General features: G+C 49.1%; 1 protein-coding gene across 1 annotated transcript in view; it reads right to left on the reverse strand.

The window, feature by feature from the left end:
* HBS1L (HBS1 like translational GTPase) overlaps nucleotides 1-26,540 on the reverse strand; it is a 300,920-nt gene that overhangs the window by 700 nt on the left and 273,680 nt on the right. The window contains 4 exon segments of the mRNA XM_029596612.1: nucleotides 349-493; nucleotides 9,905-10,005; nucleotides 13,099-13,207; nucleotides 16,928-17,018. Coding sequence (XP_029452472.1) covers nucleotides 349-493; nucleotides 9,905-10,005; nucleotides 13,099-13,207; nucleotides 16,928-17,018 — 446 coding nt within the window.

Below are 26,540 nucleotides of genomic sequence, written 5' to 3' on the forward strand. Positions count from 1 at the left end.
CTCTGAAGTAACATCACAAAGAACCATACACTCAAGCGTGGATCGGTCAGACGCAGTATGTAATGTTACCCGGAGCTGCTTCCAACGTGGCTTCTTTCAGATGTGCCCACAGAAGTTTTGAAAATACTATTTAAAAGCAACCTTCTGGCTATTCATTAATATTTAAAGCCCCAAACAAGTGCTTAAGTAAACATTTATTGTTTGTCCCAAATCTGTTCTTATACCTGATAGTATAAAAATTAGCTCTCTCTCTCTGCTTCACTGCTGCATTTCCTACCATGGGCCACACAAATCCCTAGGATCAAACATGCACCCGACGACGAAACCATTTCTGTAGCTCTCTCTCACCTCGGTGACCACCCCTGCAGCTATAGAGGAGCCGCTGTAGCGCAGCATGAATCGCCCGAGCTCTTTGAAGTCTTTGTACAGCTCAAGCGCGATGGGCCTCTGCGTCTGTAGCTCTACGACAGCATTCTGGCCTTTCGTCAAGCATCTGAGACAAACACACGGAAGAAAAAAAACCATCAGCAGGACGCACACCCTCACTTTTAACTATTCCTATTTGCCATTAATTTAAAAAAAGGTCAGGGTTTTTTTTTCCTCCCCAAAACTTTAAAAACGGATTTAGACAATACAGTTAAACATGTTCCCCTTTTTTTGTACAATACTAGCATCCACAATGTTAATAGCTGCCATAGCTCATTATTTTCAGTCTACTGTCCGCACAGTTCATCACTGTCAGAGCTTGTCGACATCATTTTCCTTCTCTTTAGTTCCAAGGGTCCGGTTTCTTGCCCAGTCATGTGACTGCGTGTTTGCACTCACAGTCAGTAAATAACTTTCCCCAGGTCGCCACTTCAAGCTCTTACAGAGATGAGAGCATAAGCCCATGGGGACTGACGGTGTCCACCTCAGAATGTTAAAAGAACCCAAGAATGCTCTGACTGCGCCCCTTGCAGCTCTGTTCAACTTGTGCTTGAAGACAGGGGAGGGGGCAGGGGGGTGGGAAGAGGAGGGGAGGGAAAGCTCTGAAGGACTGGAGGAGAGTGGATGCTATAGCTTGCAGGCTTTGTGTAGGGACCAATAGCAGCCTGGCCTGTACTGTTTTCTTAATAAAAGGTGTACTGGTGTTTTAGGGCCTGGTGTAGCGTTCGCAATGTTGTCTTTTCATATGTAGGGATGTTACTGCTTGCGTGCTAGCAGTTAATGCTGTTTTGTTATGGGAGATTTAATATATCATTGTATTTTATAAGAACATAATTTGCCATGCTGGGTCCATCAAGTTCAGCATCCTGTTTCCAACAGAGGCCAATCCAGGCTCCAAGTACCTGGCAAGTACCCAAACACTAAGGGTCCGATGCAAAAAAAGGTGCTTTCCTAACATGCCCCCAGGCAATTTCAATTTACTCAAGGCTTCCTGAGGGCCAAATCCACACCCAATGCACTTTAAAAGAAGCCTAATATCAGATGGGTTTTAAGTGTCTTCTTTTGCAGGGTTTTCTGGTTGCCACCATAGCAATGCATGTGCTTCTGTACAACAACATTGTGTTGGCTACAGGGCTAGCTGGTGCCATTTTTACATTCCAGCAGGTAGGGCAGGAGCACCTAGGGATCGCTCCTGCCCCATTTAGGTGTTTGAACCCATGAATGGGCTAAGATAGGGGATGTGTCAATTTTGAAACTTTGGATCACCAGAGGGCTTTTTTCAGTGGAGGGGGAGGAGGGGCTTGGGGCAGAAAGTGAGACTGATTGTTTCTACTGTGTGTTGGTTATTGGGGAAAACACCACTACTGTGGCCATGCAACAAGCAGGTCGTAAAGAACAATGTAAGATCCTGCCCTGCTAGCGCACAGGACAAAACTGATTGTGCCCGACCCTGAGGCCTGTTACAGCCACTGCTAACACCCATGGAACCCTGGACCCACATATCTACCGACATCAGGGTAGAGCTCCCTCTCTCACATGGCTCCCGGTGATAGGAGTCATCATGGACAGGTTGTCCAAGATGGCTCACTTTGTGCCTCTTGCCCGGACTTCCTTCAGCTCCAGAACTGGCCCACCTCTTTTTGCAACAAGTATTTCATTTACATGGATCATCATTCCTTATTCTCTCCGCCTGAATTGTGCAATGTACTGCCCTTTATTGGAAGGCACACTGCCGCAAGTTCGGCATCTCACTAGACTTCACTCACAAGGCAACAGACAGACTAAGATGATTGACCAGACTCTCAAGACCTTCCTCAGATCAAACATCAACAGAAGGCAAGATGATTGGGCACTGCTACTACCATATCAACAATGCCACCGGTTCCTCACCCTTACAAATTGTATATGGGAAACATCCACTATTGCCACTTCCACTTCCTCTTGCAGTGGATTAACCGGCAGCCCAGTGTCACTGCTTAGCAGCTCCATGGTCTCTGGATTCAAACCTCTCAACTAATTTCACAGGCTACGTCACGAGCTAAGAAGTATGCAGATGCTAAACGCCAACTCGCACCACGCCTCAAGGAAGATGACAGTCTGGCTGAGCACCAAACATCTATTGCTCAGAGTTCCCTCTCTCTGCCTCATGCCACGTTTCATTGGACCATACCCCATTCAAAGGCAGAGAGGCTCCATCACTTTCCAGCTAAAATTTCCTCAGACTCGCAGAATCCATAATGTATTTCATGTCTCCTTGCTAAAACCATTAATTCTCTCCTGGCCGTCCAGAAAGCCTCCCACAACAACGGATGTCACGGTAGAGGAAGATACACAGTTTGAAGTGGAAGAAATTTTAAATTCCCGTAGGTGGCATGGCAAAATTGAGTATCTCATCGCCTGGAAGCACTTTGGGTCAGAAGAAAATTCTTGAGAACCTGCCATCAATCTTACAGCATCTCTCCTGGTAAAGGAATTTCATACATGTTTTTCCTCAAACCCAAACTTCAGACCCTGAGGAACAGGCATAAAGAAGGGGTACTATTACATTTGCTGGCTCATGGGACAACCTTGCAAGCCAGCACACTTATCTGATGCAAGCAGACTGGCCCGGCTTTGATGCTCCATGCAGCCGATGACGCTATGACTCCACATGGCTAGGAATGCTGCCGTCTTCTTTTTCCTATGGGACCCTAGGCATGCACGCCGGCACTTAAAGGCCCTGCGGCAGAGAACCAGGTCTCTGGTGCTCCCTAATGATATCATATGACCAAGTATTTAAACCCCGGACGTGCAACACCAAGGCATCTTAGCAATGGGTTGATTACCTCCTGGTAGTGTGAATTGCTGCTTCGGACCAGCCTTGCCTATGTCTTCAGCCTTGTCCAGCCTTCTGTGTCTTCAGCCTTGCCCCCCCTGGACTGACCCCCAGAATTAACCATAGCCTATGAGCTGACCATCCTTGTCTGCCATCTGCTTCAACCACTGCCTGTCTAGGAAGCCTCTCCTAGCCTTCACCAGAGACTCTCACCCAAGTCCTACCAGCCCCTGGAACCCAAAGGCTCAACCCGTGGGGAAAGGGTCTGGTATAGGCGTAGCTCCAGCTCAGTCTCTGCATCGTTTTCCACTAGTTGGCAGTGAGAACCTACTGGGCCTTCCTACTAGTTGGCATCAACCTCACTCCAACACAAGGATCTGCAACATTTACACAGTGTCCTTCCAGAAGACAATACAAACAGTTTGAAACAAGACTTCACAATACAGTTCCACAGAATATAACACTTCACATAAGTAAGAACTCATGGGTCTCCTCCGGGATCCCACACTCTGATTTGGCCACTGTGCCATCTAAATGCTGGCAATACCTGTGAGGTGTCCTAGCAGGCTTTTTGTGTCCCTTGAGGAATAATCCATGTAGGAAGCTCTCCTTATAGTAGCTAGCTTTTTTTTTTTTTTTTTTTGAGTAATCCTGTGGCTCTAGCAGCAAAACACTGGCCCCGAACCAGGCAGACCCCGGTTCAAAACCAACGAACACACCTTTCTCCGACACGTTTGTGCTGGTGCTCGGATGAAAAAAGACTGGGAATTCCTATGAGCTTAGAGAGCCGCTGGAAGATATCACCCACATCATGGCTAATTCAGTTCTGCTTGTCAGCTGAGAATTTTATCTATGCTTTTTTTAAAACATAAAAGTGGAAAGTTTCCTCCCACGAGAGCTATTTCTTACAAATCTCTGATAGTAGTATCAATTAATTCTACAATGTCATCTTTGTTACAAAGTAAAGTAAAAGATTTACTTGTATCCCAAATAGTTGTCTTACATACTATACCTTCACTAATGGAATTTTTATTCTTTCAACGCAAGAAAGTATTTTTTAAAATTTATTTTCGTCACTGTAAATATGAATTACAAGAAATATCTTTCTTGAACAACGACACAATAAAGCAAGCATAACAACACCTCCATTAAATAGCTTCATTATAGTATGAGACCACAAACAAGAAGGAAGACATGACCAGTAATCAGTAGGGAAGAGCCAATGATCGGGTGGGGTTTGTGGTATTGCAATGGGGTGGGGTTTGGTAGTCTGGATTGATCCAATAGTTCTTTCTACTGTCATAGTCTAAAACAGTAATAGGAACAGAGTTGGGAGGTCGCAGTACCACCCTTTGCTTTCTCAATAGCAGAGGCAAGGGGAGAGGAGGCGAACAAAATAAAGGGTAAAAAAAGGAAGCACAGCCTAGTGTTATTCCAGGCCATAGGGTGGCCAGGTTCATATCAACAGGCTACAACTGTTTAGGGAACAGCATCAATGGTAGCAGATTGGTGGTGACTGGTTACTGTCTAGCAAGTCCACGCAGACCTATAAGGCTAGTTGTTTAGTTTAGTAGCTCTCTAGGTTATTATGGAGCTTGGTGATAAAGCATGATGGAGGGGGGAGAGTTCTAGGTGCTGGATTGGGGCTGAGTTATTATGGGGACATTTATCCAGGACAATGGAGAACCTGTGAGGAAGCAAAGAAAAGCTGACTGTTAAAGCAGTGGTGTACTTCAAGAGGTCACATTTCTATAACAGGGATAACAGTATATCCCTGCATTGTGAATAGGGATAACAGGGCACACTGAACGGGCCAAACAGGCTTTTTCTGCTGTCTTCTATTATGTTAGATCTTTCTGGACCGCAGAGAATAAAACCTAACTTTTGTTTTAAAGGATTTTGAAGTGATGGCCTTAATCTATATGATGCTATAGTTTATATTTTGATGGTTTCATGCCTTTCCTAAAACCAAATTACAAACTAAATTAAACAAATTGTCTAGATGTCCTTAGAGGCAGAAATATCTAATGACATCCCTACAATGCAACCTTTTTCAGGCTTTGGTTTTGAAAGTGAAGAGAAAGTTATAGTTTTTGTTCACAGGAAAACTAGAGACAAACCTCAGCAACAAAATCCAGAGGAGAATGAATTATCTTCAAAGATATATGATTATAAGTGGCAGGACATTAAGGCTCCTGGGTTGCAGATGTGTTTTACTAAGAACATAAGAAGATAAGAAATTGCCATGCTGGGTCAGACCAAGGGTCCATCAAGCCCAGCATCCTGTTTCCAACAGAGGCCAAAACCAGGCCACAAGAACCTGGCAATTACCCAAACACTAAGAAGATCCCATGCTACTGATGCAATCAATAGCAGTGGCTACTGCCTTGATGGCTACTAGAAATAACACCTTACCAGTCGACAACGGTATATAAATGGAGTCCCAAAATACAAGAGGTGAAACACAAATTGCTTTTATAAACTAAACGTAATGCCTCCTGGGCATGTACTACTCTCTGGGGTGGTTCTTGTGCAGCCTTCCTATGAAGAGATGCACTGGAAGATGAATGCTCCATACAGTGCTTTGCTAATAAACAATCTGCTGATGAATTAAGCCCCTGTTCAAATTATCCCTCAGGTAATTCAGGGGCAGAAAATAGTGAGTAGGAACACTGAGAAAGTGGTGCTCTTTCTAAAGCAGAAAAAGGAAAACAATTATTTATATTCAGTTAATTAACACAAAAAAAACCTTCCTAAGTTTTGGACTTAAGTCACCTGCAAATACCAGATGCCTTTCAATTTCAACTAAACATTTCTATAGCACTACATGACACATGCAGCACTGTCCAAACACAGAAAAGAGAGAAGGCCCTGCTCAATAGAGCTTACAATCTAATAACACAAACTTACAGGACAAGAGACTTGGGGCATTTCATAAAGCAAGACAATGGTTAAAAAAGAAAAAGTCAGTTAAATAAGGCTAAAAGCAGACAATCAGGCCTAAGATTAAAAAGCAGTTTCAAAAAAGTGGGTCTCTTTAGATGGGATTTAAACATGGCAAGAGAGTGAGCATGACGCACCAGTTCAGGAAGACGTTTCCAAGCACACGGCACAGCCAGGGGGAAAGCACGGAGTCTGGGATTGGGGGTAGAGGAGAAGGGCTCGGATAGGAGGGACTTTTCCGACAAGCGGTGTGCACGAGGAGGGTGCAGAGAGAGCTAAGAGAGGAGAGGTAGTGAGGTGCTGCAGAGCGAAGGCATTTGTAGGTGAGAAAGAGGAGCTTGAACTGTATATGTAGGAACGGATAGGGAGCCAATGCAGTGACTTCAGAAGAGGGGTTATGTGAGTGTAGCGACTTTGGGGAAAGATAAGTTGCACAGCTAAATATAGGACAGACTGCACTGGAGAGAGATGGCTTGCTGGGAAACTCGTGAGGAGCAGGCTGCAATTAAGCAGGAGGGGATGAGAGAGTGGATAAGGGTTCTGGTTGTGTGTTCAGAAAGAAAGGGATGAATTTTGGCAGTGTTATAGAGAAAGAAATGGCATGCTTTAGCAGAGTTTTGGAGATAAGTCAAAGAGTACTCCTATGTTACTGGCTGATAGGATCAAAAGAATGACCGTGTTATCCACAGAAACAGAGACAGGAGGAAGAGGAAGAGGTGGGCTTGGGGGGAATAGATAAGGAGCTCTGTCTTGGCCATGAGTTCAAGGCGGTGGTGAGACATCCAGGCAGCAATGTCAGACAAGGAAGCTGAAATCTGGGACTGAATTTCTGGTGAAAAATCTGGTGTGGAAAGGTAGATCTAGGAGTCATCAGCATAGAAATGGTATTGAACACCATGAGAAGAAAGAGGGCCCAGGACAACCCTGAGGCACCCCAATTCACTTATTTATTTTTTGCATTTACAGACCGCTAATGCCTTAGCCTGAAGCAGCTTACAGATCAACATACACAACCCAACATGGAACAATCATTACATTACTTACAATAAAGTATAAAATCTGTAAAGAAATTCAAACACTATTAATCAAAAGCAGCACTTCTCAAGTGTAAAAGTATCATCTGAAAATGATATAATACAAATTAAGAGAGATTAAAAGCTTGCTTAAAAATGTATGTTTTAAAGCAAATTTAAACATCTTTGGGCACCCTGTTACCCAGTTTCCAAGGGAGTTCCAGATGGTAGGTACTATGATGGAAAATGTACTTTTTTTTATATTCTGCTGTTTGGCACGTCAAAGCGGATTACATGCAGGTAACTGTGGGTATATCCCTATCCCCAGAGGGTCGTACATTCTTGGGTTGCACAAAGCCTTGCCTGCTAGGGAAGAGGAACATCAAGCAAGTGCCCTCTGAGAAGACCTTACAGTTCTTGCTGGCTCACAGGCCCGCAATACTGTACTCGCCCATGGCAATGGCTTCCGGGTCGGACGTTTATGAGGCAGCAGAGCAATTTTATACTTTTCCACTGAACAGTGGAATGGCAGTAGAAGAGGAACCACAAGAGGAAGCGATAAAAGGGCAATGGGAGAGGTAAGAAGAGAACCGAGGCAGGGCAGAGTCCCGAAGTCCAAGCGAGGACAGCGTATCAAGGAGCAGGTGGTGATCAACCGTGTCAAAAGCAGCTGAAAGGTTAAGGAGGTGAAGGCAGAGTAAAGACCTTTGGATTTAGCCATTAACAGGCCATTGGAAACTTTGGCAAAGGCTGTTTCAGTTGAACGTACAGGGCGAAAACCTGACTGGAGTGGATCAAGAATGGTTTGAGATGTAAGAAAGTCAAGACAGCGGCGGTGAACAGATTCAAGTAGTTTGGAGGCAAAAGGGAGATGAGAGGATAGCTGGCAGGACAGGTAGGATCCAGTGAGGGTTTTTATTTAAGGAGTGGTAGATTACAGCACGTCTGAAGGCAGAAGGAAGAGTAGCAGTGGAGAGGGATAGACTGAGGATGTGATAGATGGAAGTGAGGACTGCAGTGGAGATGGAGCTGAGGAACTGGGTAGGAACGGTAGTGAGTATGGAGGAAGACAGAAGACTGAGCAGTTTACTCCACGGTGACTTCAGGAAAGGAGGAGAGAATGGAGGAGGTTAAGGATAGGGTAGAGGAAAGAAGTGAGGGAGAGGCAGGTAGAGGTGACCTGGTTGAGAACTCAAAACTAATTTTGTGAATCTCGTCACTAACTCTACTTAGAGTTAAGATAATGGAAAGGTTCCAGAACTAGAAAATTCTACAAGTGCAAAGCAAATTCAAATAGTATTTGATTTTAGGGTAACTGAATTTTCAGCTCATATTATCCTAGATTGGATGAAACCCTTTTCCCCCCATGTAATAAGCAGTGACTTGCTTTCTTTTATAATTACCATTAACTTCTGTGGTAAACATCATTTTAGTATTGCTGCCTAGATTTTGAGAAAAAAAAACCCAACGTAGTTTCTTGGACACTTATAAGCAAATATCTTTAGCAAAATGTATCCTAAAATCCTCAACTTAAAACATTTGATGCGCTGTGAAACAGAACGTGGTGAACACACATTATCCCACTAAAGACCATGCCATGCCTTGGGATAATTAAATGCATGCTATAAGCATATTGAGCTTGATGTTCGAAAGGCTTACCCAATTAAAACTGGGATTTAACTGGGTAAAATCCCCCCACTTTGCCTAGCTAGATTTGTGCAGGTGAAATTGCTACAAGAAAGGGACTGGGTTGGGGTATTTTTGGAGTGGGCATCTTAAATGCAGCCGGGTAGTACAATATTTAGCGCTACCCAGCTACATCTGTGCCGACAGTTCCATCTGCAAAAACACCTGCCCTAAATCTACTCGCATAGAATTTGTGTGGGTAGATTTAGCTGGATATTCAGCAGCACTTTTAGCCACTAATATCGATTAAAGATAACTGGGTCCATTTACCCATTCACGCTACCTGCTCAATATTGACCTCATTGTGAATGACTGTTATGAGAGTGGGGAAAAGTTGTACAGTCAGAGAAAAGCAATCCAAGGCAGGTTTGCAGTGGGCTATGAATTCTCTCTTATGTAATGGAAGGTGTGCGACTGTCACCTGCCTTCTCCTTGGTATATCTGATTGCTCAAAGTTGATTTTTTTTTTTTTTAAACTTACTGGGTTGCAATGTTCAGCCATCTCCATGCTTTACATCACCATCAAACTAGGGCCAGACTAAAAGCACACATCAGATAAGGGGAACAGGCCCCCAATTTAATTTAAAATTTCTAGAAAACCATCATAGGCATGAAGAGCAGCAAACACAGAATGAAATGCTGCTTGTTCAGAAACTCTGAACATGTTTACTTGATATTATGATTTATGTAAATATTATGATTTATGTAAATATTCACTGTAAATGCGTTTTACTATGCAAATATTCCTGTCCCTTTTCTCTTTTCTCCTCCTATCCCAGTTGGTAATTTCCTTGTTCATTGTAACTATTATTTTCTGCACCAGTTCAATTACCCTAGTTCTATGTTTATTACACGACTTGTTAAATGTAAACCGACTTGATGCAACCTTTGGTCGTGAAAGCCGGTATAGAAATTAATAAATAAATAAATAAAAATAAATAAAATGTTTTAACTGTACACTCTTTAGATCAATATTTTGTCATCTGTGGTTTATAACATTTTAAAATAAACAAACACTTACTTAGGTTTCTTCTTTATAACTTCTCCAGTACTCTTGTGCAAGACACTCACTAATTTTTTAATTGTGGCAGGTTCACTTACAGTTTGATAGTATAACAGCACCTAAAATAGGTAGCAAATAAAACATGAGACAAAAAATACAGCTACTAAAAAGCTGGCAAAACAAGATGTCTGGTGTAATTTGGAATTAAGCTGGTTTAAATATTTTGTAAGTAGAGTAGCACAAGGCAAATTGTCCAGCTCCAAAGATACATAAGCACTTCCAAAGCCCCAGATAAAAATTAGCATGAGGGACATTTGTCTCCTGATCTTTAAATTTTAAGAGTCATTATGGATTATTCAGGGGCATGATGATCATGCCAAAATGTACTTATTTGGAAAAGGAGGAAAAATATAAGATCAGAACCATGCTTAACTTGGCTAATTCTCAAAAAATGTTACCAGTTTGAAATAAACAAACAAATAAACAAACAAGCTGCAGCACATTGACACACAGGCCACAAGAAGCCCATAAAGGTCCTACTGATGTCAACCTCACTGGCCTGCCTTTGCCATTGTTCAGAGGACTGCACTGCACTGCATCACTAATCTAATCAGGATCCATCCATCTAACCCTGCTTAACAATATTCACTTTCTGCTCTCTCCTAACAGTTAAGCCCATTGCACTCTGATGTGTAATTCGCAGGGACACAAACTCTATTTCCATGAAACTACAAGAATTATCAGCTGCACATTGGAGGGCAATACACCCAGTGCAGGCAGAAGAGGAGAGCAGAGTGTGAGCTCAAAAAGCATTGTCACTACAATGTGTGACTCTCTGGGGTTGGGGGAAAGAGGGAGAGAGGCAGTTATCTAATCCCTCACCAAGAAAACCCCAAAAACCTGAGGCATGGTCTTTATGGTACACTGCAGCGGGAACCCTACACTTCTACGACAGGCAGCAAATCACAAATGTACTGCGGAGGCTTCCTTCCATCTGCATACGTCTCCCAGCTCTCTCAATGGTCAACTGCGGAAGTCACCACCTCAGGCCTGAACTGCTCCTAACCCGTACTCCTTGAGCCAGATACTGGGGGGTTACAGCCCATCTGCATACTTCTCCCGGCTCTCTCAATGGTCAACTGCGGAAGTCACCACAGCCCAACTCAGCCCTGAACCGCTCCTAACCCGTCCTCCTTGAGCCAGATACTGGGGAGGTTACAGCCCATCTGCATACTTCTCCCAGCTCTCTCAATGGTCAACTGCGGAAGTCACCACAACCCACCTCAGGCCTGAACTGCTCCTAACCCGTCCTCCTTGAGCCAGATACTGGGGAGGTTACAGCCCATCTGCATACTTCTCCCAGCTCTCTCAATGGTCAACTGCGGAAGTCACCACAACCCACCTCAGGCCTGAACTGCTCCTAACCCGTACTCCTTGAGCCAGATACTGGGGAGGTTACAGCCCATCTGCATACTTCTCCCAGCTCTCTCAATGGTCAACTGCGGAAGTCACCACAACCCAGCTCAGGCCTGAACTGCTCCTATTCCGTACTCCTTGAGCCAGATACTGGGGAGGTTACAGCCCATCTGCATACTTCTCCCGGCTCTCTCAATGGTCAACTGCGGAAGTCACCACAACCCAGCTCAGGCCTGAACTGCTCCTAACCCGTACTCCTTGAGCCAGATACTGGGGAGGTTACAGCCCATCTGCATACTTCTCCCGGCTCTCTCAATGGTCAACTGCGGAAGTCACCACAACCCACCTCAGGCCTGAACTGCTCCTAACCCGAACTCCTTGAGCCAGATACTGGGGAGGATACAGCCCATCTGCATACTTCTCCCAGCTCTCTCAATGGTCAACTGCGGAAGTCACCACAACCCACCTCAGGCCTGAACTGCTCCTAACCCGTACTCCTTGAGCCAGATACTGGGGAGGTTACAGCCCATCTGCATACTTCTCCCGGCTCTCTCAATGGTCAACTGCGGAAGTCACCACAACCCAGCTCAGGCCTGAACTGCTCCTATTCCGTACTCCTTGAGCCAGATACTGGGGAGGTTACAGCCCATCTGCATACTTCTCCCGGCTCTCTCAATGGTCAACTGCGGAAGTCACCACAACCCACCTCAGGCCTGAACTGCTCCTAACCCGAACTCCTTGAGCCAGATACTGGGGAGGATACAGCCCATCTGCATACTTCTCCCAGCTCTCTCAATGGTCAACTGCGGAAGTCACCACAACCCACCTCAGGCCTGAACTGCTCCTAACCCGAACTCCTTGAGCCAGATACTGGGGGCTTACAGCCCATCTGCATACTTCTCCCAGCTCTCTCAATGGTCAACTGCGGAAGTCACCACAACCCACCTCAGGCCTGAACTGCTCCTAACCCGAACTCCTTGAGCCAGATAGGCCCCTGTAACTCATGATGGTAGCCAGATACTGGGGAGGATACAGCCCATCTGCATACTTCTCCTAGCTATCTCGGTGATCGACTCTGGAAGTTGCCACAACCAACCTTGGGCATGAGCTGCTCCCAACCCCGCATTCCTTGAACAGTTGACCAAGTACCAGGGAAGTCGTAGGCCTCTATTTCCTATGGCTCCAGTACATTTTCTCTTCTTGAGTTAATTCTCCTCAGTCTTAGGCCCTGCTGCAAACCACTACTAACACCAAGTCCACCTTTCCCATTCACTACATTCTTTATCTCACCTGCCATTCTGTCATCTGCACTGTCCACTGCTCTTGAACTTCACTGTTTTCTTCCTCTCATTCAGCCATCTCCACTGTCCCCGACAGCATCTCATCTGTGTCGCTGTCGTACAGCTCTGCCTCTCCTACGCATTCTTCTGTTCCTCCCTCCTACTCTCAGCTGGGGATATAAACACCAATACCTGCCTTCCAAGGCAGCTTCCACCCCATCGAAGCATTTCAAATTGTTACCCCTCAGTCTTAATGCTATTTCCCTTCTCTTCCCTCCTGTGGAGTGCCCACTCCTACCCAGGGCAGTGGGGATACAAGCTAGGGGAAAAATGCCCACGTTGAAGGCTCATGGCATCAAGATACCAGCCCTAGCTCCGACTGGAAGCTGGAAGCCAAAGATAGTGAGGAGAAGGAGGAGGAAAAACTGCTGAAGGCAAAGAAAAAAAAAAGGCAAGAAAACCAACTATGCCAAGATATTCTGAATCCTCAGCAGCCAAGAGCAGCTCCAGACTTACAGGAAAACCTTGAGTGATGGGGATTTCAAAATTAAAGATGAGGACCCGGGCTCGAAAGCGAGTGCAGGCTCTGATGGGATCTTTGGGATAGCAGAATACAGACCCAACACTGGAATGGGAGAAAAAAAAAACAAAAGCAGAATATTATTCTCATCAGGATATACATTGGGAGTATTATTTATTTATTTATTTATAACTTTTATATACCGGCATTCGTAAAAAAAAACATCATATATAATTAAGTCAGCTCTTCCAACCTACACACACTACTTTTCATCACAATGGTTAGAAAAGAAAAAGCAGCTGAATGCTGAAAATGTGTCACTAAGCGAGGGGAACAATACAGGTTGATCGTTTTTGTCTGTTTTCTCTCTCTCTCTCTTTTGTAAGGGCACAAGGTATTTTCACTACAAATACGTGAAACAATTCTCTGCCATGTACCTCTCCCGACAGTGGGAAAATGATAGGGAGCTCAATCTATTCCAAGGCAAGCTAGAGTCACATTTTCCAAACAAATCACCACAAGTTCACATAGCATGTGCAGTCATTTTATTTAAAGTTAAATGGTTGCTTTAAAAACTTTAAACCATGTACCTAGCTGATATACTGCATTGTTTTTACAAGGTTCTCCACAACCACCATAAAACAAGATTAGATTATTGGAAACTGCTACTCGATTCTACTGAACCTTCAGTGATTTGGGAACAGTATCAGAGGACTGGCGATTAAAATGTTAATTTACTGTGATGTTCTTTCATAATTTCAGTAGAAGGCCTCTTACAAAGTGTTTCACTGGCTTCACACTTTCCTCTTCAGCAGGTGGGGGAAACTGCTCATACACTTAGAAGCCACATGCCCATCAAATGGCTTTCCTGCAGCTTCAGAGCTTGTTAAGTAAAATAAAATAGAGGTCTATGTATTTATTTCTTCCATTTATAAACAATCCCACTCTGCAGACTCAAGGAGGTGTACAATCTCCAACATGCAACCAAAAGCAAAATGTTCACCACCCCCCAAGAGAAGACAGGGACAGGACGCACCATGGCCCTGGGGAGCTGCTGAGAGAAGGCAGTGACACCGTATGCCAGGCTCAGGGCTCCTTCCTGCTCTCTCTGAAGCAGGAAGACAGGGGCACGAAATGGCCTGCGCAAGATTCTGTTCCCACTAAAGTGACAGCTTGGACCAAGAATCAGCTCTGCCCCTTCTCCCCAGCCTCTTGGCAAGGTGAAGATCTGGATACGTCGGCACTAGACAGGGCTAGCCCCTTCGGACCTATGCACGTATGTCATTGACAGTTTGCACGTGTGAGGGTAGGGTTATACTTTAATTGTGTGCCACCGTGCGATAGCTTTCAGCGCGTGATAAGGAGACAAAAAAAGCAGCGTGCGTCTGCACAATGCTCTGACAGTGGGAATAAGAACCAGGTGATATTTGCTTGAGTGTGTAAGTGAGACACTGCTGTGAAAATGCTGTGTTTATTGTAGCAACACAACAGCGAGTGGAAGAAATGGGACGATGCCCGAGGTGATGTGAGAGCAGGAACAAGCGTAGGCGTGAAGGTCTGTAGGATACGTGCCGTGAGGATCAGAAAGAGGCGTTCCTTCCAAGGGCGAAGGAAAGAGCCACCGAGGGAGCGTGAAGGAGGACGAAAAAGTTTAAAAAAACACAAACAACTGAGGAGTGAGGTAAAGCGGAGGAAAAGCAGGGGTGACAGAGGAGGCAACAATGAGAAGCACCACAAAAGTTGTTAAACTTTATTCTTTTAAAGAGCACAAAGAGTTAGTCTCACATGTAACAAGTACAATCAAAAGTGTGAATCTTATTAAATATATTTTCCTAGAACTTCTGTAAACCCCAAACAAATATGGGTCTCCTGCGACTTTGTGATGTGGTCAACCTGACCGAGGTGAGCAGAAAATGCTGTATCTGTTGCAGGTCCAAAGATCTGGAACATGACTGCCAGAACAACTGCGACTGCTACCAGATTCAAAAACAGTTTTAAAAAAGCACTAGAAAATGGCTTTTTAAGCAAGCCTTTGAAGGACAGCGTGCATTGTTTTAGCATTTTACACCTGCCTTTGGAAGGACAGCTCAACAAGTATCCGTTAGCACCAGTGACAAATTAGATGGTCAACGATGCTCCCGAGTGTAAAGCAGACTTAAGGTCAAGACAAGATTTGGCAGGAATAACTGTGTTTATTGAAATGTGATTGTCTATTTATATTACGTATTTTTCCAAGTGCTGTATGATTTCAGGTCTTTTATTATGTATGTGGCGCAGGCGATTAAAAAAATGATTTTTAAACAAATAAATAAAGCACCACCACTACAAAAAAGGTTAGTGAATGGATCAGCTGACGGTGCAATATAAGCAATTAAGATGGCCTTCCTTTCTCGCTTTATTCAGTTCTCAAGGAAAGAGAATTATTTCCAGTTTTTGAAAGCTTCTTCTCTGGCTCAGCAGCTGCTACCATCATGAGTTACAGGGGCCTATGCGCCAACAAAGTGATAAAAAAAAGGTGCCCAAAAATATCGGATCTTTCTTAGTACCCGGGTTGAAAAAACTACTCTACTAGCATTGTAGTAATGATATGCACAGCACCCCTGAAATCCCCCCCCCCAAGCTAACCAGCTCAAGAAGACTGCTATACCCACTGTTATTTATACCTTATTGCCCTCCCCTTCCCCAGAAATCCCCGTAGGACTCTGCAGGAAAGCGCCTGCCCCCCTCCCCGTGCTTCCTCAGCATGCTACAGTGATCTGACGTTTGGATGCCAGCGCCTCAAAGTGCTACTAAACCCTGCCAGATCATCAATGGATTCCACGCGGGTAAGGGGGGAGCAGTCGTCAGAGTTGTTTTGGTATTTTATGGGGGGGGGGGGGGGGGGAGGATGGAACATCTTTTTGGTGGAGGTGGTACTTCAGGGAGGCTTAGAAGTTGTTGGGAGTAGGAAGGCCTTCCCCATTAGTAAATTATTAGTGCTCCCTGACAGGAGCTAAGTTTAATGACTTAAAAAACAGACCAATGCGTTAATTAGCATACCATGCAACTATTCAGCATGCACAGGCATGTTAAAACCCAAAGCCCCAGCACGGAGGTTCTGTGCATCCTGCTTTAATACAACTTTACCACAACGAGGTGCTAAGTGGGTCAGGCTGCTGCTGTGAAAAACTTGGACCAGTGCTGAACAGAGGCATTTACATCAGAAAGGCAGCACGGACAGCAAGACAATGGGATTTTAGGGAACAGGGGTCATGATCACAATAAGGGCTGCACATTATTCATTCCAACTAGGTGTACATTATTTGCTTATCTATGTACACAGATATATATTTATACACATCTTTTAGACAAACAATGAGTGCTAGGGGATAAGGCTAGCAGAGGCAGGAATGGAGTTAAGACGAAGGCACAGTAAGACTGAGGAACTAAGCAGCACAGCTGCTACCATATTCACACTGTCGTTTTCACCTTCTCTTCCTCCTCCAGCACAGAAGTTCTCATTCATGGTGTTTACCCATTAAACTATCAGGTGCTCCTAGCTACACATTTCAAACATTAGCGTGCATGCATCAGTGCTGCATTTCTCACAGCCAGCATTTTTTCTTCTAATATACTGCATAAGCCTTACGTCTGGGGGATGCTCATCGCCTCTGTTTCTCCCCCTCCCTTCTCAGTTCCTGCTGCCTTTCAGCTGGCGTGTTTGCACGCTGTCTACCAGAGAAGCAGAGTCTGTTTTTAAAGCAACCGGTTTTGCCGTTTGACAAAGGGGCACGAACGAAACAACTCATAACCACGGCTGAGCTGCAAAGTCATTTTGGCACTCACTTGATTTTGATGATATCCATACCGGTCAAAGTGAGACTGACGTGATCTCCTGCCGCTGCCCAGTCAACTGCCTCATCATGCAGCGTAATCCCTGGAAATGAGTAAAAAGCAGAAACACAGAGTCAGGTATTTGTGGCGTCAAGAGCTAGAAACCAAACCAGGCTGTTCTGGCCCTTTTTTCCTCTCTCCCTCACCGACCATTACTTAGCAGCTTTCAGTCTGAGTGCTCTCAGACAGGCTTCTCAACGACCAACGCAACCTGGCATGAAATAGTTCTCTTGCACACCATATCGCATGCCACTGAAGAGTCCTTGGGAAGGAACTTAACCTTTCATTCACAAAAAAAAAAAAAAATCAGTGCAAGGCTCTCTAGCAGATAAAACACAAGAGCCACTAGGGATTCCCTTACAAACAACAACAAAAACTGGCTGCCTCCCAAGACAAGTGCAACCAACTGCTGCCAGATAAGAAGGGAGCAGGGGAGTGTGTGGGGGGGGGGGGGGGGGGGGGGGGGAGGGGATTACATTTAAATTAAATCTTGATATACCGGCCAAGAACATCACCTCCCAGTACAGAACTGTGAAGTATGAAAGCTTGGGCTCCTGTCGCCATCCTCCCTTCAGAGTGTGTGTGTGTGTGTGTGTGAGAGTGAGAGTGAGTGTGTGTGAGAGTGAGTGTGTGTGTGAGTGTGTGTGTGTGTGTGTGAGAGAGTGTGTGTGTGTGTGAGTGTGTGTGAGAGTGTGTGTGTGTGTGAGAGTGAGTGTGTGTGTGTGTGTGAGTGTGTGTGTGGAGAGAGAGGCTACTCACATAGCTGCCCTGCTGCTCAAATTCCGACTGGAAGACTCCAAACCAATACAAAGCCAACTATGTTATGGATGACGAGGAACGGAACATCCGGAGGATAGGAACAGGACTCCAGGGCACCAAGAGCACGTTGGAAGTGCCTCATACACTCGAGGAGCAAAGATTTACTCAACTACCTTTTAGGCTGTTCAATGTTCAACTAGTTGCTGCCTTTTTTGTTAACTTTCAAGATACAAGAAGAAGTGGTGAGCAGACGGATAATCAAGAAAGGTTCCCCCCCCCCCCCTTCAATCTAATACAGAAAAGATTTGTCCACCACCAGCAGTCTTAACATTAGTACTAGACAAAAATATGGAAACCACAGTAAAGAAAGGGAAATTGCTATTAAGTGGATTAAGGACTAGTTAATGGATCACTTTTCAGCTAGATCTTTGCTTGGTGTGCCCAGATGGAGCAATCTGCAGTGAGCAGCTGCTGCTCCCTCTACTCCAGGCTCGTCCAACCTACGACCTGGGGGCCAGAACATTTCCGTGCAGCTCACCCCCTGTCTGCTGAAGAAGGGCTAGAGGTCAGCCTGGGCCTGGCTCTGCTAATCTCACGATGCCCAGGATTAGCAGAATCAACCCGCAACTTTCCACGTGCAAGTGAGGAGCTTCAAGAATGGGCCCAACTGCAACAAGGACACCACCCCTTCTCCCCCCCCCCCCCAGAGCAGACCATTCAGGGCAAAGCCCCATCCTCTCCTTGAGGCAAAAGGAAGAAGGGTTCAGCTGGGGCAATAGACCCTTCTTCCCCTTAAGGCAGGAGGAAGACTGGCAAATCACAGCAAGGCTACACCACCTCCCCTGATCAGGACACCCCCCCCCCCTTAAAGAGGCGGGAGGACGAGCAGGTCAGTGAGGGCAAGGACTCCACGTCCCCTTGAGATAGGAGGAAGTGTGCACGATTCATGGCAAGCCAGTTCCTAAACACAGGCCCGGAGGCAGGAGGCAGAGCAGGCCAGTGAGGGCAAGGACTCCACGTCCCCTTGAGATAGGAGGAAGTGTGCACGATTCATGGCAAGCCAGTTCCTAAACACAGGCCCGGAGGCGGGAGGACGAGCAGGTCAGTGAGGGCAAGGACTCCATGTCCCCTTGAGATAGGAGGAAGTGTGCACGATTCATGGCAAGCCAGTTCCTAAACACAGGCCCGGAGGCAGGAGGACGAGCAGGCCAGTGAGGGCAAGGACTCCATGTCCCGTTGAGATAGGAGGAAGTGTGCACGATTCATGGCAAGCCAGTTCCTAAACACAGGCCCGGAGGTGGGAGGGCGAGCAGGTCAGTGAGGGCAAGGACTCCATGTCCCCTTGAGATAGGAGGAAGTGTGCACGATTCATGGCAAGCCAGTTCCTAAACACAGGCCCGGAGGCGGGAGGACGAGCAGGTCAGTGAGGGCAAGGACTCCACGTCCCCTTGAGATAGGAGGAAGTGTGCACGATTCATGGCAAGCCAGTTCCTAAACACACTCCCAGAGGCAGGAGGACGAGCAGGTCAGTGAGGGCAAGGACTCCACGTCCCCTTGAGATAGGAGGAAGTGTGCACGATTCATGGCAAGCCAGTTCCTAAACACACTCCCGGAGGTGAGAGGACGAGCAGGTCAGTGAGGGCAAGGACTCCACGTCCCCTTGAGATAGGAGGAAGTGTGCACGATTCATGGCAAGCCAGTTCCTAAACACACTCCCGGAGGCAGGAGGACGAGCAGGCCAGTGAGGGCAAGGACTCCACGTCCCCTTGAGATAGGAGGAAGTGTGCACGATTCATGGCAAGCCAGTTCCTAAACACAGGCCCGGAGGCAGGAGGACGAGCAGGTCAGTGAGGGCAAGGACTCCACGTCCCCTTGAGATAGGAGGAAGTGTGCACGATTCATGGCAAGCCAGTTAGTAAACACACTCCCGAAGGCAGGAGGACGAGCAGGTCAGTGAGGGCAAGGACTCCACGTCCCCTTGAGATAGGAGGAAGTGCGCACGATTCATGGCAAGCCAGTTCCTAAACACAGGCCCGGAGGTGGGAGGGCGAGCAGGTCAGTGAGGGCAAGGACTCCATGTCCCCTTGAGATAGGAGGAAGTGTGCACGATTCATGGCAAGCCAGTTCCTAAACACAGGCCCGGAGGCGGGAGGCAGAGCAGGTCCAGTGAGGGCAAGGACTCCACGTCCCCTTGAGATAGGAGGAAGTGTGCACGATTCATGGCAAGCCAGTTCCTAAACACAGGCCCGGAGGCGGGAGGACGAGCAGGTCAGTGAGGGCAAGGACTCCACGTCCCCTTGAGATAGGAGGAAGTGTGCACGATTCATGGCAAGCCAGTTCCTAAACACACTCCCGGAGGCGGGAGGACGAGCAGGTCAGTGAGGGCAAGGACTCCACGTCCCCTTGAGATAGGAGGAAGTGTGCACGATTCATGACAAGCCAGTTCCTAAACACAGGCCCGGAGGTGGGAGGACGAGCAGGTCAATGAGGGCAAGGACTCCACGTCCCCTTGAGATAGGAGGAAGTGTGCACGATTCATGGCAAGCCAGTTCCTAAACACAGGCCCGGAGGTGGGAGGACGAGCAGGTCAGTGAGGGCAAGGACTCCACGTCCCCTTGAGATAGGAGGAAGTGTGCACGATTCATGGCAAGCCAGTTCCTAAACACAGGCCCGGAGGCAGGAAGACGAGCAGGTCAGTGAGGGCAAGGACTCCATGTCCCCTTGAGATAGGAGGAAGTGTGCACGATTCATGGCAAGCCAGTTCCTAAACACAGGCCCGGAGGTGGGAGGACGAGCAGGTCAATGAGGGCAAGGACTCCATGTCCCCTTGAGATAGGAGGAAGTGTGCACGATTCATGGCAAGCCAGTTCCTAAACACACTCCCGGAGGCGGGAGGACGAGCAGGTCAGTGAGGGCAAGGACTCCACGTCCCCTTGAGATAGGAGGAAGTGCGCACGATTCATGGCAAGCCAGTTCCTAAACACACTCCCGGAGGCGGGAGGACGAGCAGGCCAGTGAGGGCAAGGACTCCACGTCCCCTTGAGATAGGAGGAAGTGTGCACGATTCATGGCAAGCCAGTTCCTAAACACAGGCCCGGAGGTGGGAGGACGAGCAGGTCAGTGAGGGCAAGGACTCCACGTCCCCTTGAGATAGGAGGAAGTGTGCACGATTCATGGCAAGCCAGTTCCTAAACACAGGCCCGGAGGTGGGAGGCAGAGCAGGTCAGTGAGGGCAAGGACTCCACGTCCCCTTGAGATAGGAGGAAGTGTGCACGATTCATGGCAAGCCAGTTCCTAAACACAGGCCCGGAGGCGGGAGGACGAGCAGGTCAATGAGGGCAAGGACTCCACGTCCCCTTGAGATAGGAGGAAGTGTGCACGATTCATGGCAAGCCAGTTCCTAAACACACTCCCGGAGGCAGGAGGACGAGCAGGTCAATGAGGGCAAGGACTCCATGTCCCCTTGAGATAGGAGGAAGTGTGCACGATTCATGGCAAGCCAGTTCCTAAACACAGGCCCGGAGGCGGGAGGACGAGCAGGTCAGTGAGGGCAAGGACTCCACGTCCCCTTGAGATAGGAGGAAGTGTGCACGATTCATGGCAAGCCAGTTCCTAAACACAGGCCCGGAGGCGGGAGGACGAGCAGGTCAGTGAGGGCAAGGACTCCACGTCCCCTTGAGATAGGAGGAAGTGTGCACGATTCATGGCAAGCCAGTTCCTAAACACAGGCCCGGAGGCAGGAGGCAGAGCAGGCCAGTGAGGGCAAGGACTCCACGTCCCCTTGAGATAGGAGGAAGTGTGCACGATTCATGGCAAGCCAGTTCCTAAACACACTCCCGGAGGCGGGAGGCAGAGCAGGTCAGTGAGGGCAAGGACTCCACGTCCCCTTGAGATAGGAGGAAGTGCGCACGATTCATGGCAAGCCAGTTCCTAAACACAGGCCCGGAGGCGGGAGGACGAGCAGGTCAGTGAGGGCAAGGACTCCACGTCCCCTTGAGATAGGAGGAAGTGCGCACGATTCATGGCAAGCCAGTTCCTAAACACAGGCCCGGAGGCGGGAGGCAGAGCAGGTCAGTGAGGGCAAGGACTCCACGTCCCCTTGAGATAGGAGGAAGTGCGCACGATTCATGGCAAGCCAGTTCCTAAACACACTCCCGGAGGCAGGAGGCAGAGCAGGTCAGTGAGGGCAAGGACTCCACGTCCCCTTGAGATAGGAGGAAGTGCGCACGATTCATGGCAAGCCAGTTCCTAAACACAGGCCCGGAGGCGGGAGGACGAGCAGGTCAGTGAGGGCAAGGACTCCACGTCCCCTTGAGATAGGAGGAAGTGTGCACGATTCATGGCAAGCCAGTTCCTAAACACAGGCCCGGAGGCAGGAGGCAGAGCAGGTCAGTGAGGGCAAGGACTCCACGTCCCCTTGAGATAGGAGGAAGTGTGCACGATTCATGGCAAGCCAGTTCCTAAACACACTCCCGGAGGCAGGAGGACGAGCAGGCCAGTGAGGGCAAGGACTCCACGTCCCCTTGAGATAGGAGGAAGTGCGCACGATTCATGGCAAGCCAGTTCCTAAACACAGGCCCGGAGGCGGGAGGACGAGCAGGTCAGTGAGGGCAAGGACTCCACGTCCCCTTGAGATAGGAGGAAGTGTGCACGATTCATGGCAAGCCAGTTCCTAAACACAGGCCCGGAGGCGGGAGGCAGAGCAGGTCAGTGAAGGCAAGGACTCCATGTCCCCTTGAGATAGGAGGAAGTGTGCACGATTCATGGCAAGCCAGTTCCTAAACACAGGCCCGGAGGCGGGAGGACGAGCAGGTCAGTGAGGGCAAGGACTCCACGTCCCCTTGAGATAGGAGGAAGTGTGCACGATTCATGGCAAGCCAGTTCCTAAACACAGGCCCGGAGGTGGGAGGACGAGCAGGTCAATGAGGGCAAGGACTCCATGTCCCCTTGAGATAGGAGGAAGTGTGCACGATTCATGGCAAGCCAGTTCCTAAACACAGGCCCGGAGGCGGGAGGACGAGCAGGTCAGTGAGGGCAAGGACTCCACGTCCCCTTGAGATAGGAGGAAGTGTGCACGATTCATGGCAAGCCAGTTCCTAAACACAGGCCCGGAGGTGGGAGGCAGAGCAGGTCAGTGAGGGCAAGGACTCCACGTCCCCTTGAGATAGGAGGAAGTGTGCACGATTCATGGCAAGCCAGTTCCTAAACACAGGCCCGGAGGCGGGAGGACGAGCAGGTCAGTGAGGGCAAGGACTCCACGTCCCCTTGAGATAGGAGGAAGTGTGCACGATTCATGGCAAGCCAGTTCCTAAACACAGGCCCGGAGGCTGGGAGGACGAGCAGGTCAGTGAGGGCAAGGACTCCATGTCCCCTTGAGATAGGAGGAAGTGTGCACGATTCATGGCAAGCCAGTTCCTAAACACAGGCCCGGAGGCGGGAGGACGAGCAGGTCAGTGAGGGCAAGGACTCCACGTCCCCTTGAGATAGGAGGAAGTGTGCACGATTCATGGCAAGCCAGTTCCTAAACACAGGCCCGGAGGCGGGAGGACGAGCAGGTCAGTGAGGGCAAGGACTCCACGTCCCCTTGAGATAGGAGGAAGTGTGCACGATTCATGGCAAGCCAGTTCCTAAACACAGGCCCGGAGGCGGGAGGACGAGCAGGTCAGTGAGGGCAAGGACTCCATGTCCCCTTGAGATAGGAGGAAGTGTGCACGATTCATGGCAAGCCAGTTCCTAAACACAGGCCCGGAGGCGGGAGGACGAGCAGGTCAGTGAGGGCAAGGACTCCACGTCCCCTTGAGATAGGAGGAAGTGTGCACGATTCATGGCAAGCCAGTTCCTAAACACACTCCCGGAGGCGGGAGGACGAGCAGGTCAGTGAGGGCAAGGACTCCACGTCCCCTTGAGATAGGAGGAAGTGCGCACGATTCATGGCAAGCCAGTTCCTAAACACAGTCCCGGAGGCGGGAGGACGAGCAGGTCAGTGAGGGCAAGGACTCCACGTCCCCTTGAGATAGGAGGAAGTGTGCACGATTCATGGCAAGCCAGTTCCTAAACACAGGCCCGGAGGCAGGAGGACGAGCAGGTCAGTGAGGGCAAGGACTCCATGTCCCCTTGAGATAGGAGGAAGTGTGCACGATTCATGGCAAGCCAGTTCCTAAACACACTCCCGGAGGCAGGAGGACGAGCAGGTCAGTGAGGGCAAGGACTCCATGTCCCCTTGAGATAGGAGGAAGTGTGCACGATTCATGGCAAGCCAGTTCCTAAACACAGGCCCGGAGGCAGGGAGGCCGAGCAGGTCAGTGAGGGCAAGGACTCCATGTCCCCTTGAGATAGGAGGAAGTGTGCACGATTCATGGCAAGCCAGTTCCTAAACACAGGCCCGGAGGCAGGGAGGACGAGCAGGTCAGTGAGGGCAAGGACTCCACGTCCCCTTGAGATAGGAGGAAGTGTGCACGATTCATGGCAAGCCAGTTCCTAAACACACTCCCGGAGGCAGGAGGACGAGCAGGTCAGTGAGGGCAAGGACTCCATGTCCCCTTGAGATAGGAGGAAGTGTGCACGATTCATGGCAAGCCAGTTCCTAAACACACTCCCGGAGGCAGGAGGACGAGCAGGTCAGTGAGGGCAAGGACTCCACGTCCCCTTGAGATAGGAGGAAGTGTGCACGATTCATGGCAAGCCAGTTCCTAAACACAGGCCCGGAGGCGGGAGGACGAGCAGGTCAGTGAGGGCAAGGACTCCACGTCCCCTTGAGATAGGAGGAAGTGTGCACGATTCATGGCAAGCCAGTTCCTAAACACACTCCCGGAGGCAGGAGGACGAGCAGGTCAGTGAGGGCAAGGACTCCATGTCCCCTTGAGATAGGAGGAAGTGTGCACGATTCATGGCAAGCCAGTTCCTAAACACAGGCCCGGAGGCAGGAGGACGAGCAGGTCAGTGAGGGCAAGGACTCCATGGCCCCTTGAGATAGGAGGAAGTGTGCACGATTCATGGCAAGCCAGTTCCTAAACACACTCCCGGAGGCAGGAGGACGAGCAGGTCAGTGAGGGCAAGGACTCCACGTCCCCTTGAGATAGGAGGAAGTGCGCACGATTCATGGCAAGCCAGTTCCTAAACACAGTCCCGGAGGCAGGAGGACGAGCAGGTCAGTGAGGGCAAGGACTCCATGTCCCCTTGAGATAGGAGGAAGTGTGCACGATTCATGGCAAGCCAGTTCCTAAACACACTCCCGGAGGCGGGAGGACGAGCAGGTCAGTGAGGGCAAGGACTCCACGTCCCCTTGAGATAGGAGGAAGTGTGCACGATTCATGGCAAGCCAGTTCCTAAACACAGGCCCGGAGGCGGGAGGACGAGCAGGTCAGTGAGGGCAAGGACTCCATGTCCCCTTGAGATAGGAGGAAGTGTGCACGATTCATGGCAAGCCAGTTCCTAAACACACTCCCGGAGGCAGGAGGACGAGCAGGTCAGTGAGGGCAAGGACTCCACGTCCCCTTGAGATAGGAGGAAGTGTGCACGATTCATGGCAAGCCAGTTCCTAAACACACTCCCGGAGGCAGGAGGACGAGCAGGTCAGTGAGGGCAAGGACTCCATGTCCCCTTGAGATAGGAGGAAGTGTGCACGATTCATGGCAAGCCAGTTCCTAAACACAGCTCCCGGAGGCAGGGAGGACGAGCAGGTCAGTGAGGGCAAGGACTCCACGTCCCCTTGAGATAGGAGGAAGTGTGCACGATTCATGGCAAGCCAGTTCCTAAACACAGGCCCGGAGGCGGGAGGACGAGCAGGTCAGTGAGGGCAAGGACTCCATGTCCCCTTGAGATAGGAGGAAGTGTGCACGATTCATGGCAAGCCAGTTCCTAAACACAGCTCCCGGAGGCGGGAGGACGAGCAGGTCAGTGAGGGCAAGGACTCCACGTCCCCTTGAGATAGGAGGAAGTGTGCACGATTCATGGCAAGCCAGTTCCTAAACACACGGCCCGGAGGCAGGAGGACGAGCAGGTCAGTGAGGGCAAGGACTCCACGTCCCCTTGAGATAGGAGGAAGTGTGCACGATTCATGGCAAGCCAGTTCCTAAACACACTCCCGGAGGCGGGAGGACGAGCAGGTCAGTGAGGGCAAGGACTCCACGTCCCCTTGAGATAGGAGGAAGTGTGCACGATTCATGGCAAGCCAGTTCCTAAACACAGGCCCGGAGGCAGGAGGACGAGCAGGTCAGTGAGGGCAAGGACTCCACGTCCCCTTGAGATAGGAGGAAGTGTGCACGATTCATGGCAAGCCAGTTCCTAAACACACTCCCGGAGGTGGGAGGACGAGCAGGTCAGTGAGGGCAAGGACTCCACGTCCCCTTGAGATAGGAGGAAGTGTGCACGATTCATGGCAAGCCAGTTCCTAAACACAGGCCCGGAGGCGGGAGGACGAGCAGGTCAGTGAGGGCAAGGACTCCACGTCCCCTTGAGATAGGAGGAAGTGCGCACGATTCATGGCAAGCCAGTTCCTAAACACACTCCCGGAGGCGGGAGGACGAGCAGGTCAGTGAGGGCAAGGACTCCATGTCCCCTTGAGATAGGAGGAAGTGCGCACGATTCATGGCAAGCCAGTTCCTAAACACACTCCCGGAGGCGGGAGGACGAGCAGGTCAGTGAGGGCAAGGACTCCACGTCCCCTTGAGATAGGAGGAAGTGTGCACGATTCATGGCAAGCCAGTTCCTAAACACACTCCCGGAGGCAGGGAGGACGAGCAGGTCAGTGAGGGCAAGGACTCCACGTCCCCTTGAGATAGGAGGAAGTGCGCACGATTCATGGCAA

Source organism: Rhinatrema bivittatum, chromosome 3 (genome assembly GCF_901001135.1).
Source record: "Rhinatrema bivittatum chromosome 3, aRhiBiv1.1, whole genome shotgun sequence".
Lineage (NCBI taxonomy): Eukaryota > Metazoa > Chordata > Amphibia > Gymnophiona > Rhinatrematidae > Rhinatrema > Rhinatrema bivittatum.